At 43.8% G+C, this 27168-nt stretch overlaps 3 protein-coding genes across 8 annotated transcripts in view; 1 reads left to right on the plus strand and 2 right to left on the minus strand.

Annotated features, from left to right (window-relative positions):
• rorb (RAR-related orphan receptor B) overlaps positions 1-6987 on the plus strand; it is a 21021-nt gene extending 14034 nt beyond the window's left edge. The window contains exons 4-10 of one of the 2 annotated variants that reach the window (XM_040195616.2): positions 92-523; positions 978-1099; positions 1360-1492; positions 1623-1730; positions 1957-2067; positions 2337-2449; positions 2582-3380. In XM_040195616.2, coding sequence (XP_040051550.2) covers positions 92-523; positions 978-1099; positions 1360-1492; positions 1623-1730; positions 1957-2067; positions 2337-2449; positions 2582-2746 — 1184 coding nt within the window. In that variant the 3' untranslated portion in view covers positions 2747-3380. Of the gene's footprint in view, positions 1-91; positions 524-977; positions 1100-1359; positions 1493-1622; positions 1731-1956; positions 2068-2336; positions 2450-2581 lie in introns of both variants that reach the window. The other variant, XM_078086864.1, reaches the window with a different exon arrangement.
• On the minus strand, positions 6337-23125 carry trpm6 (transient receptor potential cation channel, subfamily M, member 6). 5 transcript variants are annotated; one of them, XM_040195612.2, is made up of 40 exons: positions 22890-23125; positions 21546-21625; positions 21305-21343; positions 20425-20614; positions 19926-20139; positions 19472-19596; positions 19193-19364; positions 18931-19105; positions 18634-18757; positions 18466-18538; positions 18083-18183; positions 17853-17987; positions 17178-17231; positions 16693-16827; positions 16125-16256; positions 15627-15898; positions 15204-15432; positions 14780-14917; positions 14494-14649; positions 14220-14348; positions 13858-14109; positions 13577-13751; positions 12982-13096; positions 12691-12887; positions 12461-12593; positions 11797-12211; positions 10990-11653; positions 10600-10697; positions 10373-10475; positions 10230-10276; positions 10064-10128; positions 9933-9964; positions 9792-9842; positions 9586-9651; positions 9186-9484; positions 9001-9083; positions 8680-8885; positions 8535-8586; positions 8342-8454; positions 6337-7603 (listed from the first exon to the last, which is right to left on the minus strand). In XM_040195612.2, exons 1-40 carry the CDS (start codon positions 22890-22892, stop codon positions 7512-7514), a joined length of 5934 nt encoding a protein of 1977 aa, XP_040051546.1. In that variant the 5' UTR covers positions 22893-23125; the 3' UTR covers positions 6337-7511. The 5 variants fall into 5 exon arrangements, 4 of the variants coding, with proteins under 4 accessions (XP_040051546.1, XP_040051545.1, XP_040051544.1 ...); XM_040195611.2 differs by lacking the exon at positions 22890-23125 and adding an exon at positions 21758-22011 and having other exon boundaries at positions 17178-17225; XM_040195610.2 differs by lacking the exon at positions 22890-23125 and adding an exon at positions 21758-22011.
• Positions 23126-25011: 1886 nt separating this feature from the next.
• LOC120830747 (uncharacterized) lies at positions 25012-27061 on the minus strand. Its single transcript, XM_040195623.2, has 2 exons — positions 25928-27061; positions 25012-25686 (listed from the first exon to the last, which is right to left on the minus strand). Exons 1-2 carry the CDS (start codon positions 26312-26314, stop codon positions 25528-25530), a joined length of 546 nt encoding a protein of 181 aa, XP_040051557.2. The 5' UTR covers positions 26315-27061; the 3' UTR covers positions 25012-25527.
• Positions 27062-27168: the final 107 nt, after the last annotated feature.

Genomic DNA, 27168 nt, shown 5'->3' on the forward strand with positions numbered 1-27168 from the left:
TACAGATGCACACTTAATACGCCGCCGTATTCCTACGCCCTGGAGAATCCAAAAGCTTCAATTCATTTTGATACGTTCCATGTCCCCTCAGCTGTGAAGTTTGGTCGCATGTCCAAGAAGCAACGCGACAGCCTATATGCAGAGGTCCAGAAGCACCAGGCGCGGCTGCTGGAGCAGCGGCAGCAGCAGACGGGCGAAGCGGAAGCTCTAGCACGAGTTTACTCCACCAGCCTGACCAACGGACTGTCCACCCTCAACCATGAGATTGGGGGCACCTATGCCAACGGTCACGTCATTGAGCTGCCCAAGGCCGGCCATGGTAATGGAGGTGGAGTCCAAGGGGGATACTATGGGATGGATTCTACCCAGCCATCTCCAGACCAGTCGGGTTTGGACATGTCGGGCATGAAGCACATCAAACAGGAGCCGGTGTACGACCTGACGCCAGTGCCTAACCTGTTCAGCTACGGAGGTTACCAGGACAGTCAGCTGGGGCCCAACAACGTCAGCATGGGAGAGCTGGGTAAAGACCGCATTATATTTTGCTTTGTTTTCAAGACAGTCACCGATGAATAGGTCATCCTTTAAAATCTGCTTACATTATTGGAAGAAAAACCAAGAGTCAGAGTTCTAATCTGAGTACAGAACAGGAGATCAGACGGATTTATAGCTGACAAAGTGTCCCTTTACTGTATGTAGCATGAATTAAGATCTGGTTAAACTAAAGTATTTAACACAAATACAAGGGAATGATAAATTAAGCAGTCCCCTAAACGGTTTACATATAGCAGTGCATAGTTACAGAACAGAATAAAGTGTACAAAACCCATTTGTTTAGTACATTGCAGCCCTGCTTGCCCCACCCAACACGCGGCACATATCAAATCATACACACATATCATGTGTCAAATGTATAAATGAATGACCACACTGTACTGAAACTAATAAATAAACGAATGAACATCACTCTCTTTCAGACCGTATTGCTCAGAATATCATCAAGTCCCACTTGGAGACATGTCAGTACACCACAGAGGAGCTGCAGCAGTTAGCCTGGCAGACACACTCCTACGAAGAGGTCAAGATGTACCAGAGCAAGGTGGGACAATATATTCAAATACAGTTTGGCTGTCATTTTCCCCTTTATTTTTAACACAGTAAAGGCTTTATTTTTATATAGTTTTAGTGATTCGGTCACTGGGACACATATGTACACATATATTCATATAATTATCTGCATAGTAGACAAAATTGCAAAACAAGTAGTTACTCTCCAGCTGGTCTGCAGAAAAAAAAAACACTGACTCACTGAGGTAAAGTTATGGTTATTCCCTCTAATCTGCTGGTGTTTGGGTCCAGCCTCGGGACGTGTTGTGGCAGCAGTGTGCCATCCAGATCACCCACGCAATCCAGTACGTGGTGGAGTTCGCCAAGCGCATCTCAGGGTTCATGGAACTGTGCCAGAACGACCAAATCCTGCTGCTCAAGTCAGGTGCGTTGATTGGACAAACAGTGAGGGGCCGGGGGTCCCTCTTTGTCGCGTTAAAGGTCGGACAATGTAGTTCATCGTGCTCTTTAACCAAATACAAAACCCTGACAATCCGTCTCCGCGGCCCGTCCAGGTTGTTTGGAGGTAGTCTTGGTGCGGATGTGCAGGGCGTTCAACCCTCTCAACAACACGGTGCTCTTTGAAGGGAAGTACGGAGGCATGCAGATGTTCAAAGCTCTCGGTAAGAAACCACTCACCTGAGTATTTTTTCGGTATGAATGAGGGGAAAAGGCTGGCTGATATTTGAAAAAAAAGGGGACAAGGACAAAGAAAGAAATGAAAAAAAAAACACTTTTCCCCTGTGAGACAATTTTACTCATCACCACATACATGACTGGAATAAGTGTAATGAGATTCTCTTTTTTGTTGTGCCCTTGTCTGTCCTCTCCTCTCCGTTTCCCTCCAAGGTTGTGACGACTTAGTGAGTGCAGTGTTTGACTTTGCCAAGAGTTTGTGTTCACTGGAGCTGACAGAGGAGGAGATCGCTCTGTTCTCGGCAGCTGTACTCATTTCCACAGGTCAGTGCACATCACCTAATATTTTTAAAATAAAGGAAGCAACCTGCATGCACCTCTGTGCTTGGACAAAAGCAAAGAACTATGCAGAATGCAACCGAATTGTCATTCTCTGTATGTAGCGGCAGAGTTAAAGTTAAATCCATGTAGGTCCACCATTGTGTAGAGTCTCGTCTGAGCCATATCAACTTTATGAAAAGCTCTCCTATCATCATGTCAACTCAAAAATTGTTTGCATTAAAGAAACAAACACTTCCTTTTTCCCCACCTAGATCGCCCGTGGCTAATGGAGCCTCGGAAAGTCCAGAAGCTCCAGGAGAAGATCTACTTTGCTCTGCAGCACATTATGCAGAAAAACCACATGGACGAAGATGCATTGGCAAAGGTAGGACAAGCTAATCCTTCAGCCTCAAGGACGGGTGCGACATTGTGAAAGAACAAAACATGAAGTCACTTCTAACCTTGTCGTTATCTCTAGCGTATCCGTCTAAATGTCCCCGTTCTTTCTCATCGATAGCTGATCAGCCGAATCCCGACGTTGTCCGCCCTGTGCACGCTGCACACCGAGGAGCTCCAGGCCTTCCAGCAGCTGCACCCAGAAACCGTCAACGTCCTCTTCCCTCCGCTCTACAAAGAACTCTTCAACCCCGACCCCAACTCCGCCATGGCCATGCCCAAGTGACTGCCTGCGGTCCCGATGCAACAAACAGCATCAGCGGACGACGGAGAAAACGAGAAGACAGCCGCGCCCGACCAGACGAGCACAGACGCGGCGACCATGTCATCGACGCGGCAGCCGCGTATCCCTGCGCTCCCCGAGCCTCATTTCATGCCGGGGGGAGAGGAGTCATCCGCCAGAAACTTACAGTTACCGCCAACAATACTAGGAATGTCGAGCACTTATCCCATCCTGTTCACCGATACAGTCTGAAGAATGTATATATAAATGAAACTCGCCCCGAGCCACAACACACGTGGGGTTTCCTCCCGTCTTCTGAACTGACTGACCAGAAATGTACAGACTTTAAAACATCTAGGAACAATTGTAAGCTGTCAATCTTTAAAAGAAATGGGTAAGTTAATTTGTTTCAACACTGAAAAAATCTTTGGGGTTTGTTTAATTTTTTTTGTTTTTTTTTACATGAGGAAATGAAGGTGAAGTTTAAGAAGGCCAATGGGGAAGGGAACTGTTGATTTAGAAAAGCTATTGTAGATATTCTTCTAGTGCAGAGCGGATTCCAGTATTACTTCTTGTTCTGTTAAAATAAGTTAGTAATTTAAATATACAGCAGCCCGCTGTGGCTGACTATACCTTGTCTATGTGTTTTTGTTTTATTTGATAGATTTTTGTGTACAGAATTTGTAAAGTCCAGACTTTTAAAAGAATATTGGGTAAAACCAGGAATCGATTCGGGTTCTGTTGATATATAGAAGCCTTGTCTGGATTTTGTTCATATGTAAAGAAGGTAATGCATCCTTCTAATGAGAACTTATTAAGATGTAAAGAGAGCTTATGACGGATTTTAAAAGAAAATAATGGCTACTACTTTTCAAGTTGAAGACATATACATAAATATTCTATTTTCCAAGAAAAATAATCTGGCAGATTTGCCAGTTTATCAATCATTTTCTTCTCGCTGCAATAATTACGTGAAATTCAATGCTGGACTGCTTTTGAACAATCAACCCAAAACAAACAACAATCAGAAACTAGGACCTCGCATTAAACCCAGTCTCACCCTGCCCTTCATTTATTATGTATTAGGGCCTCAACGTGAGAAAAACAGAGGTGGATAGAAATCCCAATAAAGAAGTGGAGGATAAAAAATCCACCAATAAAAGATGACAAAATCCAACCTGAATTCAACTCACAACTTTAGAAGCTTCATAAACCCGTGAGTGCTGTATGCTCTCACCCCTCCCATCACTATTTGCACAATTCAGTCGGTGGATGTCAATCACTCCAGGCTGAGAATATGGAGGACCCTTTTCTCTAAAGAGCAATAACTTTCACACTGCCTTCCTGATCTTACTTCTATCCTTTCCTCCTCTGCATGTTCTCAGCTGTTCAGAACAGGGTTGCAGTTTAAAACTAAAATGCACTATATTTGACTCTCTTCGTCAGTGTCTAACGATCATCTCATTCCACCACTCTGCATGGTTTCAATTTGGCACAATATTGATCTGGGGTTAGGGAATAGCACAGAGCACTGACTGAAAGATGTGAAGAAATACAGAGTTTGATCCAATCCAGTCATCTTTAACACTTAAAGCTGCAATATTACATTGACAATTCACACAGAAAGCTGTGATAGACAATCATTTTTTGTTTTTCATGTCAGTCACTGTATATTCATTAGCACTTACAGATTGATATCATTTTTTTGCTTTTTCTACATTAATGGTGATTATCATTTGGCCACTGTGTAAAGTCAGTTTTACCGTAAGACTAATTACCAAAATAAGTGACCCACAACCCAATAATAAACCAACATTGATCAGCTAATTATACCGTATAATTACAGTTTGTTCTCTAAATATTTGTAGACAAATTACAATTTTACAGTGATTTTATGACTGAGAATCGAGTTATTTAGCACTAAAATTGTTTGTTGTTTGCAAATGTTCTTTGCACAGTGGCCAAATGTCCAACTTGCTCAGACTACTTAACATTAAAACACTCGATCATTTCCATCCTCACATGTTTTTTTCATATGGTGAACAAAACGATGTCGGCCGCATGGGAAACGAGTGTCACTGTTAAACACTAGGGATCGGCTCAAACGATCCGCTGGATTCTTCCTTTGACCCCTGACCCGACCCCAGATCAGAGGCCAGTGACTCTCTAAGACAATCACTTGCTCATTAAGGCTTGATGCACTACAAAGCATCTCTCAGGGAAAAGCTCTTTTTCTGACTTCGCATTAAAAGAGGGTTTGATATTTTTGCAAATTTACGAGAGAAAAGGTCATGATAAAATTAACTTTTTAAAATAAAAACGGCATACGCCGCAAAGGTATGCTGGCAACGGAATGCGCCCAGACAAGGCTTTGATAAGTGTGTGTATGTGCTAATAGAGCATGAATTCACTGTCCACATCTCTTTAGAGTCCAGACTTTATGATGAACATTGTTACATAGCACATGAGGGAAAACAAAAAGTATATGTAGTGTGTGTTGGTGTGCTTTTGTCAACACTGTACAATCGTGTTTACTGCTTATTTTGCTGCTTTTGGGACAGTGAGGGGAGTCCACTGGTAAGCTATGAGACAAGCGCCATCACAACACCCCTGGGACAGTGAATTCCAACTCTGAATATGAAGTTTTTGTGTGTGACCCTATTATTTTCCCTTGTTAGACTGTGAATCAGAGGGATTGGATGGGGTTATGAAAGGGCATGTGCTGGCAAGAACGAGTGGCAACGCAACACTGTAAGTACGATACTGTAGCAATAAGAACTGAAGGCATTTACTACTGTCATGTTTGCATTGTAAGATTATTTTTTATTTTATTACTATTTACTATTATTATCGTTCTTATTATGACTACTATTCTTCTATTACTATTATCCTATTGTTGTTTTGTTCTATTTGCATGACGTTTCATTGCAATGAAACATTTGGGGCTTATTTGTGTTTTTTTCTTCTCATGATATTGTGAGTTTCGGGAGTGGGGGGCGTTATCGACAAAGGGGGCATAGGGTTCAGGGCAAATTTCACCTTAATTCAGTCAGTTCAAAGAAATTCCTTTCACAAGCTGGAATTTTTTGAAAAATAAAATGCTCTTATTTATACACAACCAATTTAAATGTTGTTCGATTAAAAAAAAATTTTCTCAACCTTTGAATGTGTGGGATAGTATAGTAACAGTGAACTGCCCTTTCTGAACTGGCCTTATTGAACCAGATTAGAGACCGTCAACCGGCAGCGGGTGGGTGTGGGTGGGGGTGAGGGGGGGTATCTATTCTGAATGTTATGGAGTAGCCGGTTCAGTGTGAGAACACATCACGCGCCTTTACCACTCCATCAACACAGAATGACATCTGAGAGCGCACAATGCAACTAGACATCATCCAGACTCACACAATCTGCGCAGGAATTTGTAATACACTTCAAATTTTCATTTCCTACACTTAGTCAAATTTACTCCAACCCAAACATCTTCCCTTTTCTGAGAAAACCTTTGTGAGTGTGTGTGGGAGAGCGAGAGAGCGAGAGAATAAAGTGTTCTACCAATGCTTTGTATACTTTCTTAATGCATACCACAGTGGGCGAAGTGTTGAAATGTTAATTTATTGTTTAAAATGTCTTTACGTCCTAGCAAGAGCAAGTGAAACAAAAATGTAGCAATCTGTAACCGAAACCTAGAAGGTTATTGGTCTTCAGCACCTCTTAAACAGGACTAACTAAACTAAAAATACAATAAAATGAGACCTTTTCTTTGTTGTTTTCAAAGTGCCATAGCTAGTGAGGAGAAAAAGGATTGGTAGAGTGAGGCGTAGATGCTCTACTATGTGAGTTTACTTGAAAAAAAAACAATAAAAAAAGGAGAACTGTGTATTTGATTACACTGACAAACAGCTTTTACATGTTATGCTTTCTTTCATTTGGAGAAAGGGGACTCTGCTGGACTCCAAACTCTGACTCCTCTATGAAACCATCAGCTCTGCTCTAGATTTTTTTTCTTTTCACATGAGAGTGACGGACGGTTTGTGCGTGCATTTGCATTTGAAGAGTCACAGATCCACATTCGATGGATCAGCATGGGTGGAAGTTCAGAGCTATGCAGAGCCCTCTCTGAGTCCTCCGTTGAGATGTACATACAATATGAAGGTCTGAAGTGATTTTTGTTAAATTCTATATTTTATCGCTTTTGTAGACATTTTGTTGTGGGAAGAAAAAAATAAAATAAATTTTATGGATGCATTTCTGCTTTCTCTTTGTCTCACACATACATGGTTAAATACTTAACTCAACAATGTATAAGTGCTTGTTAATTACAACAACAATTGTCGTTGCTTTAATGTCAAAATATTTGCATACAAAGTACAGAAAATAGTCATTTCGATTGCATCTTAAAAAAACTATATTTTCTATTATAAGTCATCCAACACAGAATAATGATTTTAAAGAATACCTGCTGCCAACAGTATTTACTTAATATATTGAATCCTTTGTTCATATTACACTGATAAATTCTCCAGTGTCTTGTCACAGACGGCTTGTGATAACAGTTCACTCTTTTATCCCCCTGCAAAGGAATCAGGGCTGAAGCAGGACACCCGAGAACATATTTGAACATATTTTAAGAGAACACGTGTAAGTGTCTGTTCAAGAAGACATGGTTTGTACTGTGAAATGTGCTATACAAATAAAACCTCCTGGCCTTGTCTTACATGTGTCAATAAAAGTGCATATGTGGTTCCTTCCCTGCTTCCTGGGTCAGCGTTTACACCCGGCTTTCATCGGCCTCTTGTTCCTCTCCTCTTGTCGGCTCCGCCTCGCCACTGTTCCTGCAGCTGTACGGACCTTTTCTTAAATCTGAACAACAGAAACATCAGTAAGCGACATGTCGCTCCAATAACGCAGTCATTACCACAAGAAAGAGAATACTGACAGGCCTGGGAGGAAGTCCATGCATCCAACATGAATAATTTGGTTTGATTTGTCGGAGAAGTGTTGGAGAGGACACCAGAAGATTGAAGAGCAAACACAATGCACCTTTGAAATATCAAAACAACTGTGTCTGAATGTTTGTGTTTGTGTGCTTGTTTGTTTTTGAGCACAGTTTCTTTCCGAGCAGTTATCCTCTAGATGCCGGTACCGTGCCTACCCAGAGACGTTAATTAATAGCTAATCAAAGCTAATGTCTCAGCAGCACATCGCCAGCACAAAGACATGATTAATATGTAATCAAAGGCCACGAAGCACAACGCACAAAGCAGGGCCCACCCCCATGCCTCAGACACTACTGTTGTTATAGGAATAAACGAACACTCGCGGCTTAATTAGCTGGCTGTTGGTGCGTCTTCATTTGAAGTTGTTGGGGATTTATCTCAGAGCCAACGTTGGCCTCCAGAGTGACGACACAGAGGTGACATACAATTTAAAGCGCATAGACACATGCGCAAAAAAATAACCCACAGTGCAAAATGAATCCTTTGTTGATTAAATTAAATATATTAAATATTATTTTGGTAAAATATTTCTCCACATGTTTTAAAAATGTTAAGACGCACACATTCCTTCTCTTTCCAATGAACGCTGAACGTGTCTGACCTGCTAGGCCCAGTCTGTGGCAACAGGCACCGCAAGAATGTTTCTGCCGAAAACCGCGGATGGCGGCATCTCCGAGGTTATCTGGACCAAAAAGCATCTCACTTCTACTCCAACTGCAATAGGGTAAAGAAAAAAGGTTATCCATTTTTTACAAATCTGTATTCAAGATCATTGAAAGGTTTCTAAAACGTACCTTTGATCGTCTGCTATAATAACTGTAGGATCAGTCAGCTCCTCCCCTACACCTTTCGATTAAAAACAACACATCATCACTGATATGAAACACACATAAGTGGATACAAGGGCAATCTGCAAGCACACGGTCCGGAGGAGTCTACCTTGCATATCGAGCACCAGGAGCTCTCTGCATGAGTACTCGTATGTCCAGTGGGAGAACGCCAGCAGCGTTTCTTCCAGTGAACAGCAGGGGGAGATCTCTTCTCCGGTGTTGTTGTTGTACTTCCTGAAGTCCCCGGACATGTTCCTCTCAATAGTCAGCCACTGGCCATTTGAATGCCAGAGGACCAGCGCTACATCTAGAAACCTGGTGGTGGAGAGGGGGGGGGGGGGGGGGGGGGGGGGGGGGGGGTGAGGGTGTGGGGGGCATTAGTACATGCATGAACACACATGGGCATATACACTTGGACCAAAACACACACCTCGGCGAGTGATGCATATCGTCGGGTTTGACCGAGTTGAAGACTTGCATCATCTTCTGGGCTGCTCTCTGCTGCTGGATCTCCTTCAGAGGTATCCAACGTAGAGGAGGTTTAACATGTAACTAAAAATAAGCAGTTTTCTCTTATTATTGAGAAATATCACTTTCCTTTTTAGGTACACTCACCCTCAAACAAAGCTGCAGTGCCGTACTACCATGGAGGTGCCTCTGCCAGGCACGAACCACCTCCGGCCTGAAGGCCTTCACCACGTACACCGCACCAGGTCTGAGCACGTCGCGTTCTGCCCAGGTACACAGCACCCTGCAGCCCTGCCGGAGACCCCCATCCAAAGAGCCCACTTCACTGGAGAGGGGCTGCAGCATGGCGGACAGGCCTTGTGTCGACCAGGAGGAACCTGTGCCACATTCTGGGTCATCATCAGAGGACAATTCTTCCAGAGAGTAGACACTCACCTCTTCACCTCCTGCAGAGAATGAGGGAAAACAGTTTAAGATTAAGTCAATGAAAGGAAAAATGGTCATTCATGGGAAATAAATTTACTGTGACCACAAACAAAGGAGTTACCTCGAATGGAGACAGGAGTGAATGGGATCGTGTGAGCCAGTCTCATCAGATTGTTTCTCTCCATAGCTGTCAACAGACCAACAAAAGAGCTTAAATAGTTCAGAAGTAACACATAAAGCAGATGCATGATAGATCCAGGTATAAAAGCGGTTGAAATCAAGTAAAACAAAATTGCGGGAGCAACATTCTGCATAATATCTCAATACCTGAATAGTTTGGATACAAATTTTCGGAGGACTGGAATGAGGAGTTTTTTGCTAAAGCAAATGAAACACAAAAAAGTAAATTTCACGATGACAAAATAATTAACTACACAGATATATTCTATATGAAATGTTCATAAATACCTTCAGGGGAAATCCCACTATCCCACACTAAACTATATCAAATTCATAAAGAAAAAATATTTAATACGATCATAACGCATCCTTACATGTTTTGAAAGTGTTCCGGCAGAACAAAAGACAGGCAGACTTACGAAGATCTGCGGCTCATCGATCGGGCCCGGCTGTTCCATGCTGAGTTAGTGGGGCTCCACACATCCTGAAGGCCGATGGACATCGCTTACACTCAACATGTCTTATTCCTCATCAATATTTCTAATATTTCAACAGAGTGAGCCCACAAATTGTCACATGTTTTACCTGTTGGGAAAACACCTGCTTTTTCAACAAATCCATTGGTTCAAAATCTGAAAACAATTTTGAGATTTTTAATATTCTAAGACAGTAAACAATAAATACAGTATCAATACGATCTTAACATGAAATAGTGTTAATTTCCTCACTGAGTTGACTGAGACTGGTGGAAGCCGACCAACATGTCGGCTCTCCTCTCAATCTCCGGTACTTTCTCCAGCTGGCATCAGACAGATTTGACTGCGTCGCTGCCTTCAGACAATACAAAACTAAACAGTAAGCAGGTTTTATGATCCATGCATGTCTGAGCCATCATGGACACATTTCAAATACCATGAATAAAGTAAAACTCAACAGACAACTGTGAACATCTTACAGTCTGTGGGCTGCTCTCTTGAATCTTCACCGTCTTCCTGTTTTGTCTTTTTCTTTTGCCGTTTGAGACGTGAGTGAAGTCAGAGGATTTGGACCACTCTGCGGGAACCAAAACACACGTGGTTTGTTAGAAAATGGGGCTACATGATAATACTAAATTAAATTGATTGACGGACATAGAAAAAAAAGGGTGCTGTGCATAGTAAAATGTTATGTATCTTTTTAAATAGTTCTATTACTAGAAGATAGAACTATAGATGGTTAATAGTTAGATAGTTGCATGCTTAATACAAAGATTTATCGCCAAATGCTTCTTTTTTTCTTTGAAACCGTCCATTTGTAATAAATAATGACCTTTTCTAACCCCTGCATTGCAGTAAACAACCGTTACCTTTGCTCTTGCTGCACAGTAGTGATGTGTCGTCCCTGAAACTCTTTCCATCAGACAAACTCTCTTTGTCCCTCGGTTCATTGAGCAAAGGATATGATCCTCTCATCAGAGTGAGGGGCGCTCCAGAGAAAGGGATATTCTCCACACTCGATGACAGGGATGCGCAAGCGCCGTAGGGGCGGTCACTTGACGGACACGCCCATCCCGAAGATTTCACAGTCCTCCCGCTTTGGCTGGAATGTCCGGATGGAGAACTTGGTCGGCAATCACCCAGAGAAAAGGCAGGATTGACCAAACCCTCAGAGACGTCTCGAGGTTCCGACAGAAGGGAAGCATTGGAGGAGGCTCTGGATAATTCTACACTAGACGGCTCTTCACGGGTCTTTTCCTCCCCTTGCTCTCCTTCTTTTGGTCCTTCTTCCTCCTCTTCCACGGAAGTTTCCTCCTGACTTGGGTGCAGGTGTGGCTCACATGTCCAAAGTTTATGATGCGCTGACTCCAGGCTTCTGGGAGAAAGAGGAGATGATCCACAAGAGTGACAGGGTGTCGGATCCCTGAAACCATAGAGATGAACACTATCTCCGGAAGAGTGAGAGAGGGAAGCATGATACGAAGGTCTAGGGACGACCAGCCAATTCTGCCCGGGATGGGCAACAGTTGCAGACTGTAAATCGCAAGGAAAGAGAAATATAAATAAGAATTATAAATATAAACTGCAAACGTTTCTCAAAGCTGAGAAAACGGTGCTGGGTGTAAAATCTTCATTCTATCTAACAGTTATCATTATGAAATGTCAACAGCAAGTACCTGCTGTACTCCTTCCTCTCCATCTCCGCTGTGCCCCTGTCTGCCTCCCCTGCTTCCCTTAGCGCCGACATCGCACTCCCGAGTACAGCCCTCCAGCAAAGAAGGCGGGGAACTCCCCCACGACCTGGGCACGACTTGACGCACTTGAAGTTCATCCCAGCCTGCTTCACTTTTGTGAGGGAGGGTCCAGCTGTGAGGGAGGGTGTGCCGGGATGCTGTGATCAGTCGACATTGAACCAGGCGGGCCTCCTCCTGTTGCAGGCTGTCCGAAGCGGAGAGCAGAGTGAGGGTGTCCACGGCCAAAGCCGACAGGTCCTGGAGTTGGCCCAGCTGACAGTCCAGATCCAACAGGCTGTCCTGAATGAAGATGACCTTCTCCGAGACCTCCCCCACCATCGTGCACATCTCCTCGGCTCTGGTAGATAAAAAGTGTTTTTAAAAGTGATGGTCCATGTTTGATGTTCTTGCCTTATAGGAAATCTCACGGTTGACAACAAAGTGAACTCGTAATGTGATAATATGAAGGCAGTGACAGGGCGCTTTCCACAGTGACAAAATACTGCATAATAGTGTGTGTCACGCGTACATACAGACGTCCAACGTCCCTTCAATTCTGCATCCTACACTCCTGGTCAATAGCGATCAATCTAAACATCAATCAGACCTCTCTGCCGTGGCTCTGATCCTGTTGATTTGACTGCCGTGGAGGCCTTCACTCTTCTCGTGGAAGTAGGCCTGTACACACTTCTCCTCAAACTCGTGGAGCCTCTTGCGATCCTCGTGGCCCAGCCAGAGCTCTGGGTAGAGACAGGTGAAGGCAGGAGAAGTGACTTGAGACACAGATTCGTGCTCTGAACTCACCGTATCCGCACAAATACACATTGCGGTACTCACTAAGTCCTGATCCCCGCTCCTCCTGATCAGCATCCCCAATGAATTTCCTGTAGATGGCTCTCACACCTGAGGTCAGGTGACTGAGGAGGATTAGTGGCGGAGGCAGCCACGGCCTTTCCTGGTAGGTCATTATGTAGCGATAGCGGTTGTACTTCCACAGTTTATTGGAGGTTGAGGCCATGTCAAAGTATATGTTGCTGTTGAGAGAACATTTATACTTACATAAAAGTACTGTTTATTTTAGGGCACTGCTAAACATTAATTTGGAATTTGCTTTATGGACATGCTTACTTAAAAAATGCAATGAGAATGTTGACCATGATTATGTACTGGAAGAACAAATAGACAGCCTGGAGGAACGGTGCAAGGAAGGAGGCGGGAGGACACGGAACACCGTCATCACACGCTGTTAAGACACACACACAAACACACACAACGGGCCTTACACCAGCAACAATCAACAATCAACATTAGCAAACAATGCAAACTGTGGCCGGTCTTTAACGTGTAATCAATGCCACATATGTGTTGTTTTTTTTACTCAATGTATGACTCTAAATGTTGATGGAGGGCATGATTTGGCATTTAATAACCATGTCTGACAAAGAGTTCTTTTCAACTAACTTTTGATTTACAGCCTTTGGCATCATTTGCATCATACAATAGCTATCAAAAAAATCAATCTAGCACCATTTAGGAATTAGGTGAGAATATCTCAGTTTGCTTTTAAGTTTAACAAAACCTGATCTGGTCATTATGCGAAGGACAAGTAAATCTGACTTTAATCCCCTCAAATAAGAAAGTCAAGGCTTAACCAAAGTCAAAACCAACTGTTTAAATCAGACCGGTTAATAAGTATTTCTTTTTTTTCTCTTGAAACACTAACGATCAATCTCGGATGCGTAGACCTCTCCGTAGATCATCCAGTAGGGCTGGAAGACGACGTCTCGAGCTAAGCTCCAGGATGGCTCCTCATCTGGTGACAGGATGGCCTTCCTGGACACCCCGAAGCTCAGCAGCACTATGGCCATCATCACCACTATGAAGAACATGTTACTGGTCTGGGCAGTCGGGGGGAGAGAGAGGAGACAGGGGTGACTAAAAATAGAAAGAAAACACATCTCCACTTTGTTCCTCCCCAACGAGTGGCGTGGAGCCTCCACTCACCATCTTGGTGATCATGGTGAGGTAAGGGCCAGCATGCTGGTTGACCGCCAGCAGATCCAGCACCCTGACGAACCAGAAGATGATGTCCAGACAGTAAATGATGCGTCCTGCCGTCCGGTAGGGATTAGCATGCCAACGCAGGGTCAATCCGGTCAGGAAGAAGAGGATGGCAATGATATCGGATATGTTCCAGTACTCCGAGAACCAAATCTTCAGCTTCTGGCTCAGCTGTCTCGGCTCAGACATGAGCACCTAATGGAAATTTACATATGTTATAGATCCATAAACATCTAAAACGGTTACAGAAATACGGAAAGAATAGAAATAAAGAAGAGAACAGGTCTCTCTGCTGTCTCGTTCACCTCTCTGGTTTTCTCCACGGCAGTGGACAAGATGTATGCGATGACCAGCCACTCCTGAACACTGGGTACATCCTGCATCTCCACCAGGACCACGTAGGAGAATAACATCAGAAAAGCCAAGTAGAAAATCTAAAATGGAAACGGAGACAGTGGAAAAAAATCAGACAGAGGTTTGGAGAAATAGGAAAGATTTACATTACATATCACACATGCTGCATACAACAAGGAGGAAATCCTCTGTTTACAAAAGTATTATATGTATTAAAACACCCACTGTGTGAAACCAGAACTTGACAACAGGAGCTGCGTAGAAGTCATAGACTCTCGTGATCCCGGAAAGACACAGCAGCGTTGTATAGGATACGGTTTCTGACACATGATCAAAACATCTGCCATGGGACGACAGGCCTCGCTCCGCATCCCGACTGCCCTGCGAGAGGAATTGTCGAATAGATTAGAGGACAGAATGGAAGATAAAATGGACAATACTAGCATGCTATGCTGCTAGGATTTAGTGCCTGTTAAGTGCACTACCGGCCTTCTACCGTGTGAGCAGTTACCTCGTCGGCTGGTGCAGACTTCACAGGCTCGAGTCCAAAGAGCATTGCCTCATGGGATTGTGGAACATGACACATTTCAGCTTCGCTTTTAAACTCCAGAAGTAAGATGGCGGGAGGCAGAAGAAGGCTCAAAATGATCTGAAAGAAAGACATAACGTGCATCACTATCCAGAAACACCAGGAAATAATGCCTATAATATAATGTTAGTGAAGGAATATTTTCTTTGATTAACATTGAATTAAAAAAGTCATTGTAATGTGAAAGGAATTCAAGGAGTTATGGACCTACTTTGTTCTCTTTAAAGTGAGTCATACACAGTCTAAATGTTATGCCACATATCAGAGAGTTAAGAGGTGTATGAATTTAAACACAATATTCATTTCCTTTGGTTTATCCGACTCCTGCGATGTTCACAATGTTTACCTTAACAAAGGAGTTTTTCCTCATGTTGAGCGGACCGGTCCAGAGATCTGTGAGGAGAGTCTGAGTGCAGGAGTGCGAGACGAATGGTCGATGACATGAAGAGACGGCCATCTGCAGACAGGTGAAGTGACTCCATGCCTCCATCTCTGAAGTCAACAGCTTCATGGCCATCTGCTCATTCTGACGAAACGCGCAGTCTAACAAGTCCACGGCCAGCTGACCAAACTCACTGAGACACAAAGACGGGAGACATCGCATCCTGCACCATGTAAGGGTTTTCAAATACACGTTACACAAGAGTAGACCGTAAATTAAAGGCTAGAAAATGACCGAGTGGGTCTTGAGTCATGCTTTTTTGTTATGTTCCAGTGGTCTCCGTAAGTTGAGCACCGGCAACACACACGATCAGCAACATACACTCACAGTGAATGGGTCTTGAATCGCTCTGAAATGTGGTCGTCCATGCTGCTCTGCCGTGCCTCGTGGGCCATGGAGCGGTAAAGTTTAAAGGCCACGGCCGCACGCGCCAGCACCTCCTCGCCGTGCTGACACAGGAAGAGCGCCATCTGCTGACGCTGATGCAGTATGGCCCACACAAACAGGTCATTCAAGTTGAACGGAACCGACAGTAGAGCGTCACCGAGGCCGGGGCTCGACGGGATCTCTCCGCTGCTCCCGGGTGACACATCCTGCTCCTGTTTGTGAAAGTTAGAGGTATGGACAAAACCAACGGCAAAGCAATGGAGTGAAGAGGGAGGGATCCCGTGAGGAAAATCATCATTTAAGAGGATGATAATGTATGATAAAGTATACATAGTGATACAAGACTGTAGGCTTTCTCAAATCAATTTGATTAAATTTGAGTAGTTTGAGAGTGTTTGAATGACAGAGAATATGTAGGAAGAAGAAAGACAAACCCACCATGTTGGCTTTGTAGGGCTGAGCTGTTGTGAAGCTGAAGTGCAGGTCCTGAAGAGCTCTGCCCCTTGTAGAGTACGGAATTAATCCCCATCTCTGTTTCGACAAGGAGGCGGAACTGCCCCAGGAACCCTCCTATAAACCGAAAAAAACAAGTGGTAGAAAGACTCTACGCGAAACACGCACACATACTCGATACTTTGAGTTATATAGTCTAAGGCAGTGATTCCCAAAGTGTGGGCCGCAGCCCACCAGGTACTGCAGGTGGGCCGCGAGAGGTCATTTACAATAAATAAATAAATTAAAAAAATTAAATTTTCAATTTTGAAAAGTTTGAAATTAATATAAAAATATGTCCAATGGGGCGCCCTCTTGTAGTATTAAAGTAAATATATATGAGCTCTGGAGAAAATGGTATACAAAACATACATTGTCGGTTAATACATTTTTAATCGGTTAAATTCCTACGGTAATTTAATCAAACACATCTGTGATTGCACGTACTAACACAAACAGCATTTAACAAGGACATCAAAACACTGGGGACAAAGAAAGAAAGAGTTGTAGCTACTTTATCCAATCGGCTGTTGTAGACCGCTCTGAAGTGTTTCCGTGTGTAGGTGCTGCGGTACGCTCCTCCTATGAGGTACTCTATCACCAGGCCCATGTCGATCAGCGACAGACGGTAACCTATGGGAAGAGAAGTCTAAAAGAAAGAAACAAGACAAACATTTTGGTTAGTCCAGACCTGGATGTTTGTTAGAAGCTGACGAATAAAAGGCTTCCGCTTTTCTAAGAGTAAAATGTCCAGACTTTGATTCAGCTAAACTCAATAAATAAATTGAATTCATCATCCTTTACACCCCCACATTAATTAAATTAAATAAAAAGAACAGGATGAAGTTTGATGAATGGGCTTGAGACTAAAGGGGGATATATTTAGAAAGGAATAAGACTAAACAAAAGAGATATTCAGTATAATAGTAGACAAAATGAACACTTGTTAAAGGCAGTAAACAGAATAATTGAATATCCATAGGCGTTCTCACTGCTCACCTGTTTTGCATCTTCAACAAGGTGGCGTAGGAAACTGTCCGTCTGCCCCTGTGGCTGTGGAAAGAAACCCGAATTAATATTCAGAGTAAACGGGAAAACTACAAAATCAGAGCAAAATAATCTCTGATGATCTACTGGTTACTTTTTAACACAGTTGTATATTGCACTGTAGCAGCCTTGGGACCATTAGCTTGGTTCTTAAGGGCAATTATTATCCCAGAGTTATGAATAAATAAACAGGCATTGATACACGAAAGAGAAAGACACCGCGGAGATGGCAAAGTGTGAATGTACTGATGACAAAGAGTCTCATGATCTCAAAACAGCCTCAAACAGCAACTGGGAAATCCCCCTTATATAATTGACCAGAAACGAAAAGGTTTTGGTGCAATACACTTACAGTGCATTATTGGGATTTCGATCAAAGCCACAGAGTTTGTGCTTCAAGAATCCCAAACATAAGAACTGAGTGTGTTCTGTTCTGTAAACTAAAGTGCAAAGCAAGGGGTAATAAAAGAGTAAACAAAACAGCAAGACAAACAGAAGTGGGGTGGAAAATATGTTGATATATTGTTGTCTTTGTATTTAAATTATGTATTTCTAAAGTAAATAACACATTGCAAATGGGATGGACAGTCCTAATAATAAGTAGGAACATTAATATGTTATAGTAACCGTGTTATAGAGCTCCTCCAGGCGATCCACAGTAAGGAAACGGCTCATCGTCATGCCGTTGTCAATCAGCAGTTTGACAAAACTGACCCGGTCCATCACCAGAGCATCCAGCATGGCCTGCTCCAAGGAACCCACCTGCACGGCAAACCATTTGGGGGATCAGAAAACAATTGTTCAGCGTTGTTAGAATGAGCAATCTATTGCACAATAAGTAGCGAGCATTGGTGTACCTTCCAATGCTGTCCGTACACCAGGACGTCTTTCTGTGCGATGTCGGCCCTGTCCCAGGCGAGGGCCATGCTCAGCTGCTCTGCAGGACTCGCCTTGGTGCCTGTTCATCATACAGAAGGAAGAACCGTTTAAACCTCTACATCCAGAGACTCCTAAGAAACCGTTCTCCCACCTGACATTTTGACTTAGCGGGATGAGCCCATTTCTATCATTAATCACTGTTCCATTGATGTGAAGTAATTCTAACCGGACAATAAAAAGCATGCAACTTATAAACCTACCATGCAGCAGTTATTACTGGTAACAAATAATATTAGAAATATTATTTTTATATTATATACATGTTTGTATTTTGTCCCAATCATCACAGAAATCTAAATACCCTTCAAACTTGTTGTCAAAATGGCTGCATCAGGCGCCGTTTGGTCCTCCGACTCAGAGTCAAAGATGGTTATCTGTTATTCAAAGACATATTGCATGTTGGAGGTAGTGAGTAGTTCATGTCTTGAATCACATAACATAAACATTCCCAAATGGGGTTTTTACTTACAGACTCTCTGTGATCCATACACTGCAGAAGGACACTGCAGAGATGAGACGCTTCGGCTGACTCAACTCTGAACACATTTCCAATCCTGACGAGGAAGTCCTCTTTAATATCAGCATCCAATGGCCTAAAGTAACGCAGCAACAGTGTAAGTTATATTTGTGACATGCCTGTTTATTAAACAGCTGCTACGCTTCACAACATTATCAAACCACACATTGGGTTCACACATTGGGTTCACACGGTGGCGATGGATCCATAAACACCTGCTGCTGTAGATGAAGTAAGGGACATGCACACCTGTCAATAGAAGTCTGCTTGTGTAAGAAGGCGATCAGGTCGGCAGCCCCGCCCGACCCCTCGAACACAAACACTGGAACAGGGGGCGCGTTGCTAACGTAGTCCAAGACCGTGGACACAAGGGAAGGGCCTCCCTCCACCACCACGCACACCACAGGCACTCCTTGCTTCAGTCCTGCGAAGAAGGGAAGAGAGACGTAACATCAGTTTTTTTTCCCTCTCTGCCTGTAAGTATTGCACAAAAATACACACACTGACTCACGAGGGTGTATCTTCTGTAGATGGATGTGTTTCTCCAGCTTCCTCCTCAGACCTTGCTGGCAGCCGTGTTTCCCCAGCGTTCCATCATCCACCAACAGAAAGTGTGAGTGGAAACCATTAAGACGGGCCCTCTTGCTCAGAGGGTTCCCAAGTGGCTGGTATGGCCTGAACACCTGAGCCCAGGTGACGAAGAGTCACATTCAGAGACACAAACTAAACTCACACATGTTCAGTGTCAAATTGAAATGAAATCAGCAGTACATAAGATCGCGGTGCTCACATCTCTGCCTATGAGGTCCATGTTGTTGTCGATGACCCCCCACGGTGTGATGCCGACTGTGTTTCTCTTCCTTAGGTTGTGGCCTCCGAATGTTTTCACTGCCTCGCCCACGTACTTAGACACACCTGGAGTACGTAAAAAAGCAGCTGAGCGTACAGCGACTGAACACCCGACATTATAGATGAGCAAATCCAGCTCACTTAACACGGGCATCAACCTTTTGTGCGACGGCGGCAAACAAATGGCCGCAGCACACTGCTCTTACTCGCAGGTTAGAAACAGGGACACGGACAGTGACTGGACAGACGTCTCTACCGATGAACAGACCGACTTGAATTCACACAGTCCAAGAAAGTCGTCAGGACGTATTTTTAAAACAGCATCGTGTACAGAGGCTTCTTTAAACCATACGGAGCCACACAGGCAGATCTTCCCGCGGCGCCCATCGACCCACCTGTGCTAATGCCGTCGGTGAGTATCCACGCTCCTGTGCTGAGCGCGGCAGTGATCAGCCCTTTGCTGAAGGCCTGCTTGACTTTGAGGGGCAGGGGGAAGTTTTCCGACCCCCCCTGGACAGTCAGCAGCAGCTTGGGTCTCTCCATCTGCCACTCTCTCAACATGAGTTGGAGAAGCACCTCTGGCTTGGAGTGCACACCCACACGAACAAACTGGAGAGGAAAAACAATGGGGACTGAGAAGCTATTTTCTGCTTTTCTCAGTTACTGTTTGACTGTTCAGTGAAGGAGACACGATCTTAGATAACAGACCGCCAAAGCCTGTTTGCACAGCGATCATGCTCGACAAATCCTGGGCAAGAATGTACCTTCATTTTGGGAGTAATCCTTCATACAAAATAGGAGCTTAGTTATAAAAAAAAAAAGTGGCACGATAATTGAACGCACAACAAGTTGTGTTCTTTGCCCAAGTATGACGAGGTAGTAGAAAAGGCAGACCTTGGCTCGGCATACACGCGTGGCGGTGTCCTGGAAGTCTATGGTCCCGTAGGCATTGGTGGGACTGGCTTTGGTGTGGAGCTCTATGGACCAGTCCTCCTCCGGGTCCAGGCCAGGACCAGGATAGAGGGATACGGGGGGAAGGGACTCGTGCCAATGGTGCTCCATAATCAGGCGGCCACAACAACATCTATTAATTGAAATGTAATGTAAATTATTATCATGTAATGTAATTATAGCAGGTGGTGCGAGCTGGAAAAAGATTTAGTGTCACTTCTCTTTTTTTTGTCGCCCGTCACTCCTTCGAGCTATCAGAAGTAGGTATTTGCCCATGAGAACACCACAAAATGCCAGTATTGATAGGCAACATTCACAGATACCTGCAAGGCCTCATCTAGCCTATTTGAACCAGGCTACTGCAATTTGTTCCCCTTCCTGTTTCCCTCCCTTCCTCTTCACCTCCCTTTGTCCTTTGGCTTATGTTTGGTTGTGTTCATCCTTTACACCCCCACAAAATTCCCACACATCTCCGATCCGCTCACAAACCTCCTACACTGCTGACAATGATGACTTCCGTGCATTATGTTTATTTTCTATTTATAGGATAGCAACAAAATAAAAAGGCGTTGCCACTATCACTTTCATTGAAGCAGTTATTGAGAATTTAAACAAGTGCTTCTTTTCTAAGCTTGATAATATTATATCTGGTGAGATACTGGAAAAATATAAAAGAGCAAAAAGGGGAACGATGAAATAAAGTGTGAGGGGGGAAAAGTAACACAAGATCTTCATTGGACTAGCGGGTGGAGTGTTGAGGGGGAGGCAGTCGGTTTGAGGAGGGTTTGAAGACGCACATGAACACACAATTCATAGACTATACCTGATCAAGTTTTGGCATACTTGACATACGGGAATGCATCTGTAAGAAACAGGAAATAACACATTATAAAAGAATCCACACGGTCTCTATTCCTGGAAGGAAGGGCTGAGTGCCACATAGTTTTGCTCTGAACTGCTGATAATATCAAAGTATGGAGAAACTAAACAATTCATCTTGTATTTCTTCTGAGAATCATAAAAACTTGTACTTTTCTGGAAGCTCATCAATGCAATCAGGTTACCTATGCAGGTCGCGAGATGACGGGATAAACTTCACACAGTCTCTCTTGGAGAAGGACTCCTCAATCCAAGACTTCCGTGGCTGCAATAAGAAGAGGAAATATTTACTTACAGTACACAGATCCTGGAGCAGCTTACCACCATCTCTCCTCAACCGCGTCAAACTTGCTGCAAGAAAAACAACACTATTTGCCGTAGAAATTGGATGAGTGACCTTTCCGGTGAAGCTCATTAGCGTGCCGGCAGCAGCCCACAGTGAACATGCAGGACCCACAGTGAACTGCTGGGACTGCAGGTCCCTCCCCATCACAAAAAGATGAAAAACCACCCGGCCAATGAGAGGTCTAACACTAACACTAACACTAACACTAACTAACACACACTCATTGAAATCTTTTCTTCATGCTCCGCTTGGTCTTTCAAGGTCGGTCCAGCCTGCTGTCCGTTTAACAGAACAATTTGACAATGGCATTACTGAGCAGAGAATAGTTGGTAGGAAACATACACACATCCCCTTCCTGAGATTAGTACACACGGCTGGGAGGGAGCCGGGGAGCAGACTGTGTGAACACTAAACAGATTTTCGAGGGTAGCCGATGTTTGTGTACTCTGTGTTTGTGTACAATATACATATGTATATACATACAAAAATACAGTCTGTTCAATGACAATAAGCCGCGTTTATTAAAACAAAACATGAATCACCTTCTAGCACTATGAGGGAATATAAAAATATGTTTACATACATGGCCACTGGGTAGCAATGTTATTCCAGGTGGTAAACCGTGAGGTCGCTATGCATGAGATGTGCATTATTAGCAGCCTGGACGTTTGTTTAGACAGACTATTGCATTGTTTATCTACATTTCTATCAAGACTGTCATAAGAAATCGGACGTAATATTTTGACCAACTTGTTTCCTTCACAGTCGTTGTTTTCGATGGCGCTAACTTGTATTTGACGTTTTCACTACTATCAGATGAAAAGATTTAACGCAGAATATTTAGTTTCATAAAATGTAAATATAGAATAGAGGTACCTTATCATGACCCTTTGTAAACAAATCCACACCAATCAAAACTTGAATTGTGCAGCCTTAGATTTAATGTTAAGTGTAACAAAGGATTTCATATGAAGACAGAAAAAATGAAAGCGTCGATTAGGTTATATGTTAACTTCGGCCGACATTGAAACCACATCAAAACTTTCCTGACATCAGCTGTTTGCAACACGACAGCTAATAATTAACGTTTAATGAACAGTTTTTTAACCATTATAAATAACTTGAGCCAATGGAAACAAGCTGCACTCTTAGCTGATGTAACATATAGTTATACATAACTTACCATGGTAGCAAACTGCAGTCACAGACGTGTTTCATCAGTAGAGTCCACATGTGCCTCGAGGCGAATCACACCTTCTCCTCTGGAACCAATCGAGCACGAGGCGCCTTTGATCCGCCGCGGGTCCAAAGGGCAGGGACAGCCTCGAGGAGTCCATGACCTCCTTCACTTCAGACAAACTCTTCACGCAGACTCTTTCAGCTCCAGAGCCGCCGTGTGTTGTGTCCTCCACCGTGGTCCTAGAGAAAGAGCCATTTCCCCCCATCAAGCGGCACCCTTTAACCCCAAATGATGCAAACAGGCAAGAAAAAGAAAGAAATCTGAAATCTCTCGTAAAAAGTCTCAGACTCCAGCTTTTGGTCCAGTGCCTACTTGTTGCGTTGCAATATCTAAATAAAACTTTTATTCTTTTTTTTTTTTTTATGGTGCACGTTAGACTGATTGCTGTGCTGCCTTCTTATCAGTTGAAAGTCTGTGTCCTGTGTCCCTAAAAGCCAATAATTAATTGTGAATGGAACACTTGCAGCCTTTTTTTTTAAACTTTGAAACGTATAAATCCATTTCCAACCTTTGAAGGATTGCCTCAGTACTTGTGAAATGGAGGAAGTTTGTTATCCAGCCAAATGGGAGCCTTAGTCCCGACGGTGACAAGAGAACCCAACAGTCGCTGTGCGAGAGCTTCCGAAGGCCTCTGCAGAGATGGGAGAACGTGCCGTAAGGACGGCGATCTCGGCAGCATTCCTGGCCCGGTGTGACGAGAACCTAAGAGACTTCACGTGCCCACAGTGAAGCATGCTGGTCTTCAGCGGCGGGACCGACGGACTGGTTAGGATTCACCTTTCAGCTCTTAGCATTTAGCAAGAGACCTGGAGAGGCCTTGAATGCCCCCACTGCCAGTCCCAGGACTCAAAACCCACAGAACATCTGTGGAGAGACCTGAAGATGGCTTTTCTAGAAGACGTGCCAGAAAGAACGACATAAACCTCCTGAATCCAGGTGGCAAAGTTTACAGAGACTTACCCAAAGAAGAGCCAAAGCTGTCATTTCTGCCAAAGAGGATTCTATAAAGTACTAAATTAAGGGTAGTGTATACTTATGTAAATGAGTGATTTAAGTTTTTGGATTTTTTATTTCTTTACATTTCTCCAGATGCAAACTTAAAAAAGAAACTACAGAAATGCACTGACTAGTTAGTTTGTTGGTTTGTTTGTGTGCTTGTTTGATATAAAGGAACTGCAGCTGCATTTTGTCGTGTAACCTTGTCGTACAAAGACGACAAATGAACGTTGAACCATAATACATTTGCAAAAGATTCTATGAACATGTTTTCACTTTAATCATAATACTATAAGTTATTGACTGGAGATTGATGGACCAAAACGCCAGTTATTTGGATCTAAATTCATAGCCACAATAGTTTGCAAAGATGTCTGAATCATTTCTGAATCCACAGTAATTCTGCATCTAACTGAAAACAGCTGGGCTTGCATGCCACTAAGCACAACTCATCCAACAGCTGGATCACATCTGTATGCAGTGACGTGCGGTGATGTCAGTAAGAGGGAAGGCACCGAGTTCATGAAAGCCAGATTACCTCGTTTGTTGTTTAGGCTGACAAGTCATAACAGTAAACGTTACGCACGGTCGATTTCAAGAAATTTCAGGATGTTTGTGTTTACTTAACAGCAGCAGCTGTGTCTGCCTCCGTTTTTTCTATTGCTGAAAAACTTAAAAACGCATCACATATCCATTGCAGTGATTACGATTGTTTAAGTGAGTTCTACATCCCGGCAACGTATCAGAACATGTAAGAAAATATATTAATGGAAAGATCGGAACGACTTGAGAGTTGAACCACGTGGAGCAAAGCATCAATGTGTTAGCTGCTCTTACTAACAACATTACTAAATGTTGGTAGAGTAGGCAGTGCCTACCTTGCCTACTCTGACTGCACGTCACTTTAAGAACTAAATCTATTGTAAAGCAAACAAAGAAGCCCGTCTCTAACTTTGCATGGACTGCGCTGGGTATGTGCAGGGGAGTAGAGAACACTTTTGTATTGTCAATAACCAAAAGGGGGTCGCGAAGATCAGCTCTGGTAATGAGGGGAATCAAGAAAATGTAATTAAAGTGCTGGCCTTTAATAAAGTGTTTTAACAAATGTATCAAACATCTATAACAGTCATCGAACCTATAAACAACCTTCAAACTAGTTACACAAAACATGATATTCTAGTGTGATTATGACGTCAACTGTTTTTATTAATATTATTTATTAATAAAATACTATATTTGCAAAAGAAAAGAAGTACGAGTCACTATTCTACACCGGTCTATGCAACTTGAGGTTTACCAAAATTTCACCACGGTTTTGGTCACCACTGAAAGAACAGCATACTGCGGTGAGGATCTCAGTGTTGATTCCCCCAAGTCACCGAGAGATCTCAGACCAGCACGAGGTTCACAGACGGGGCTACCGTGGCAGTCTATCGAGAGGTCGCATCTTTCCTGGATACGTTTTAAGCACCCTAAAAGTGCTTTTAACGTCTCTATCAGCTGAAATGCATCACATATTTCCCGAGACACGTTAGACTGCTCGTGCGAGGGCACAGTAGAGCGGACTGGCTTCCACCTGCAATCTTCACGTTTCCATGAATTCAGAAGAGGAGTCTTTGTATTCGGGCTCGTCTTTGCTTGGGGAACGGCCAGGATCCTCCAGCAGTGAAAGGTTGAGCTCGGGTAAGGGGGCCCTCCAGTACTGGAAGGAGTTGTAGGCGCTGTCATCAGTGCCGTTCAGGGCCTGAGAGGGTTCAGAAATGAGAGAAGGGATGAATACAGTAACATTTCCGTGGATGGCATCCACAATCTGTGGACAAAAACAGAGGCACATTCTCCTGACTGAGACAGGTGGTGGGGGGGACAGGGGCTCTATAACAGGTAACGGGTGACCCCTAGTGGACACTTACTGCCATCACACCACGTCACTTTCTCTCCACTGGGCTGCACGGAGTAAATCTTCCGCTACGTTGCCGATAACTTACTTCATCGTTAGCTTTCGGGGTGACGGCCTCTGAGCCCGCGCAGTCACCTCGGGGTCGTTTCTCGGAGCTCGATGGCGCGCTGAAGCTGCGGCGGCGCAGGGAACTCCCAGAAGTGCGCAGAGTCAAGAGATTGGCCGCGTGCCGCTTCCTCGTGTCGCAGTCGGCGGGCTCGCGGCGGAGGGGGGCTCCTTCTTCGCGCGTCTCCGGGTCTTCTTCCTGGTGGCGGGGCCTCTTTCTGCAGCGGGTGCCCATCAGATCCAGAAGGGACCGCGGAGTCGCGCCCCCGCTCGGGGCCATGCTCTCCAGCGGCCGGTCCACACCGCTGGGAGAGAGGTGACATCTTTTGGAGGGGGCGCCGAGCAGCAGCAGCGCACGTCTCTTCGCCATGAATGTCCGCGCACCGTTTACTTCAACCGCAATGAGTAAAAACAACAACAACAACAACACGTGCGGGCTCTGATAGGGTCGATATTACGTTAGATGCTTTTTTACTGCCGATGTTGTGCAAAGATGCGTTCGGTGGTTTCAATCCCGGTAGTACGTGTGTTGGGGGCGGTACGGACAACCAATCAGAGAGCGCCGCCGTCTAACCCCGCCCACGTTATCGGTGCCATCCCCAAAGCTCAGAAGACAAAACCAGTCACAAGAATAAAGTAGTCAAGGGAGGACACATTGTTTCAGATTCCACTCTAGAGCTGCATATGAATAACATTGTGGTGGGGGGGATGTATTTTGTCAGCTGACCACTGTACATATTTAGTCTAACACGTGTTAGAATTATCCTTTAATGCGTTTTTGTTTTAAATGTAAATATGTAAATACTCTCCCCAGGCTGCTCTGTTCATTCCATTAAAAGTTGCTCAGTGGCACATAAAGCAAAAATTATGATTTCAGATAATAGAAGGGATAAAATGACCCAGACCTCAAAGCCATGCCCTGCATCTATGAGGCCATAGAGGATGCATACCTGTCCTTTACCTCACATCCCTTCCCTCCATCAGGCCCATTCACATGAGCAGAGGAAAATAACTGCTGGTCATCAGAAAGAAGGAAAATTCAGAAGAATTCAACATTGGCTTCACCTTTATATTTAGTCGTTTATTTCACTCTCAATGACTTTATTAAGTTGTCACTCTTCACCGATACATCGTTTCTTTTAACGCCTGTAACTTACCTCTTAATTTATAAGCAAGCATGTAACTCAAACAAAACATCTATTTATCTGAAATAAATACATCCGT

The sequence above is a fragment of the Gasterosteus aculeatus genome, chromosome 13, assembly GCF_964276395.1.
Source record: "Gasterosteus aculeatus chromosome 13, fGasAcu3.hap1.1, whole genome shotgun sequence".
NCBI lineage: Eukaryota > Metazoa > Chordata > Actinopteri > Perciformes > Gasterosteidae > Gasterosteus > Gasterosteus aculeatus.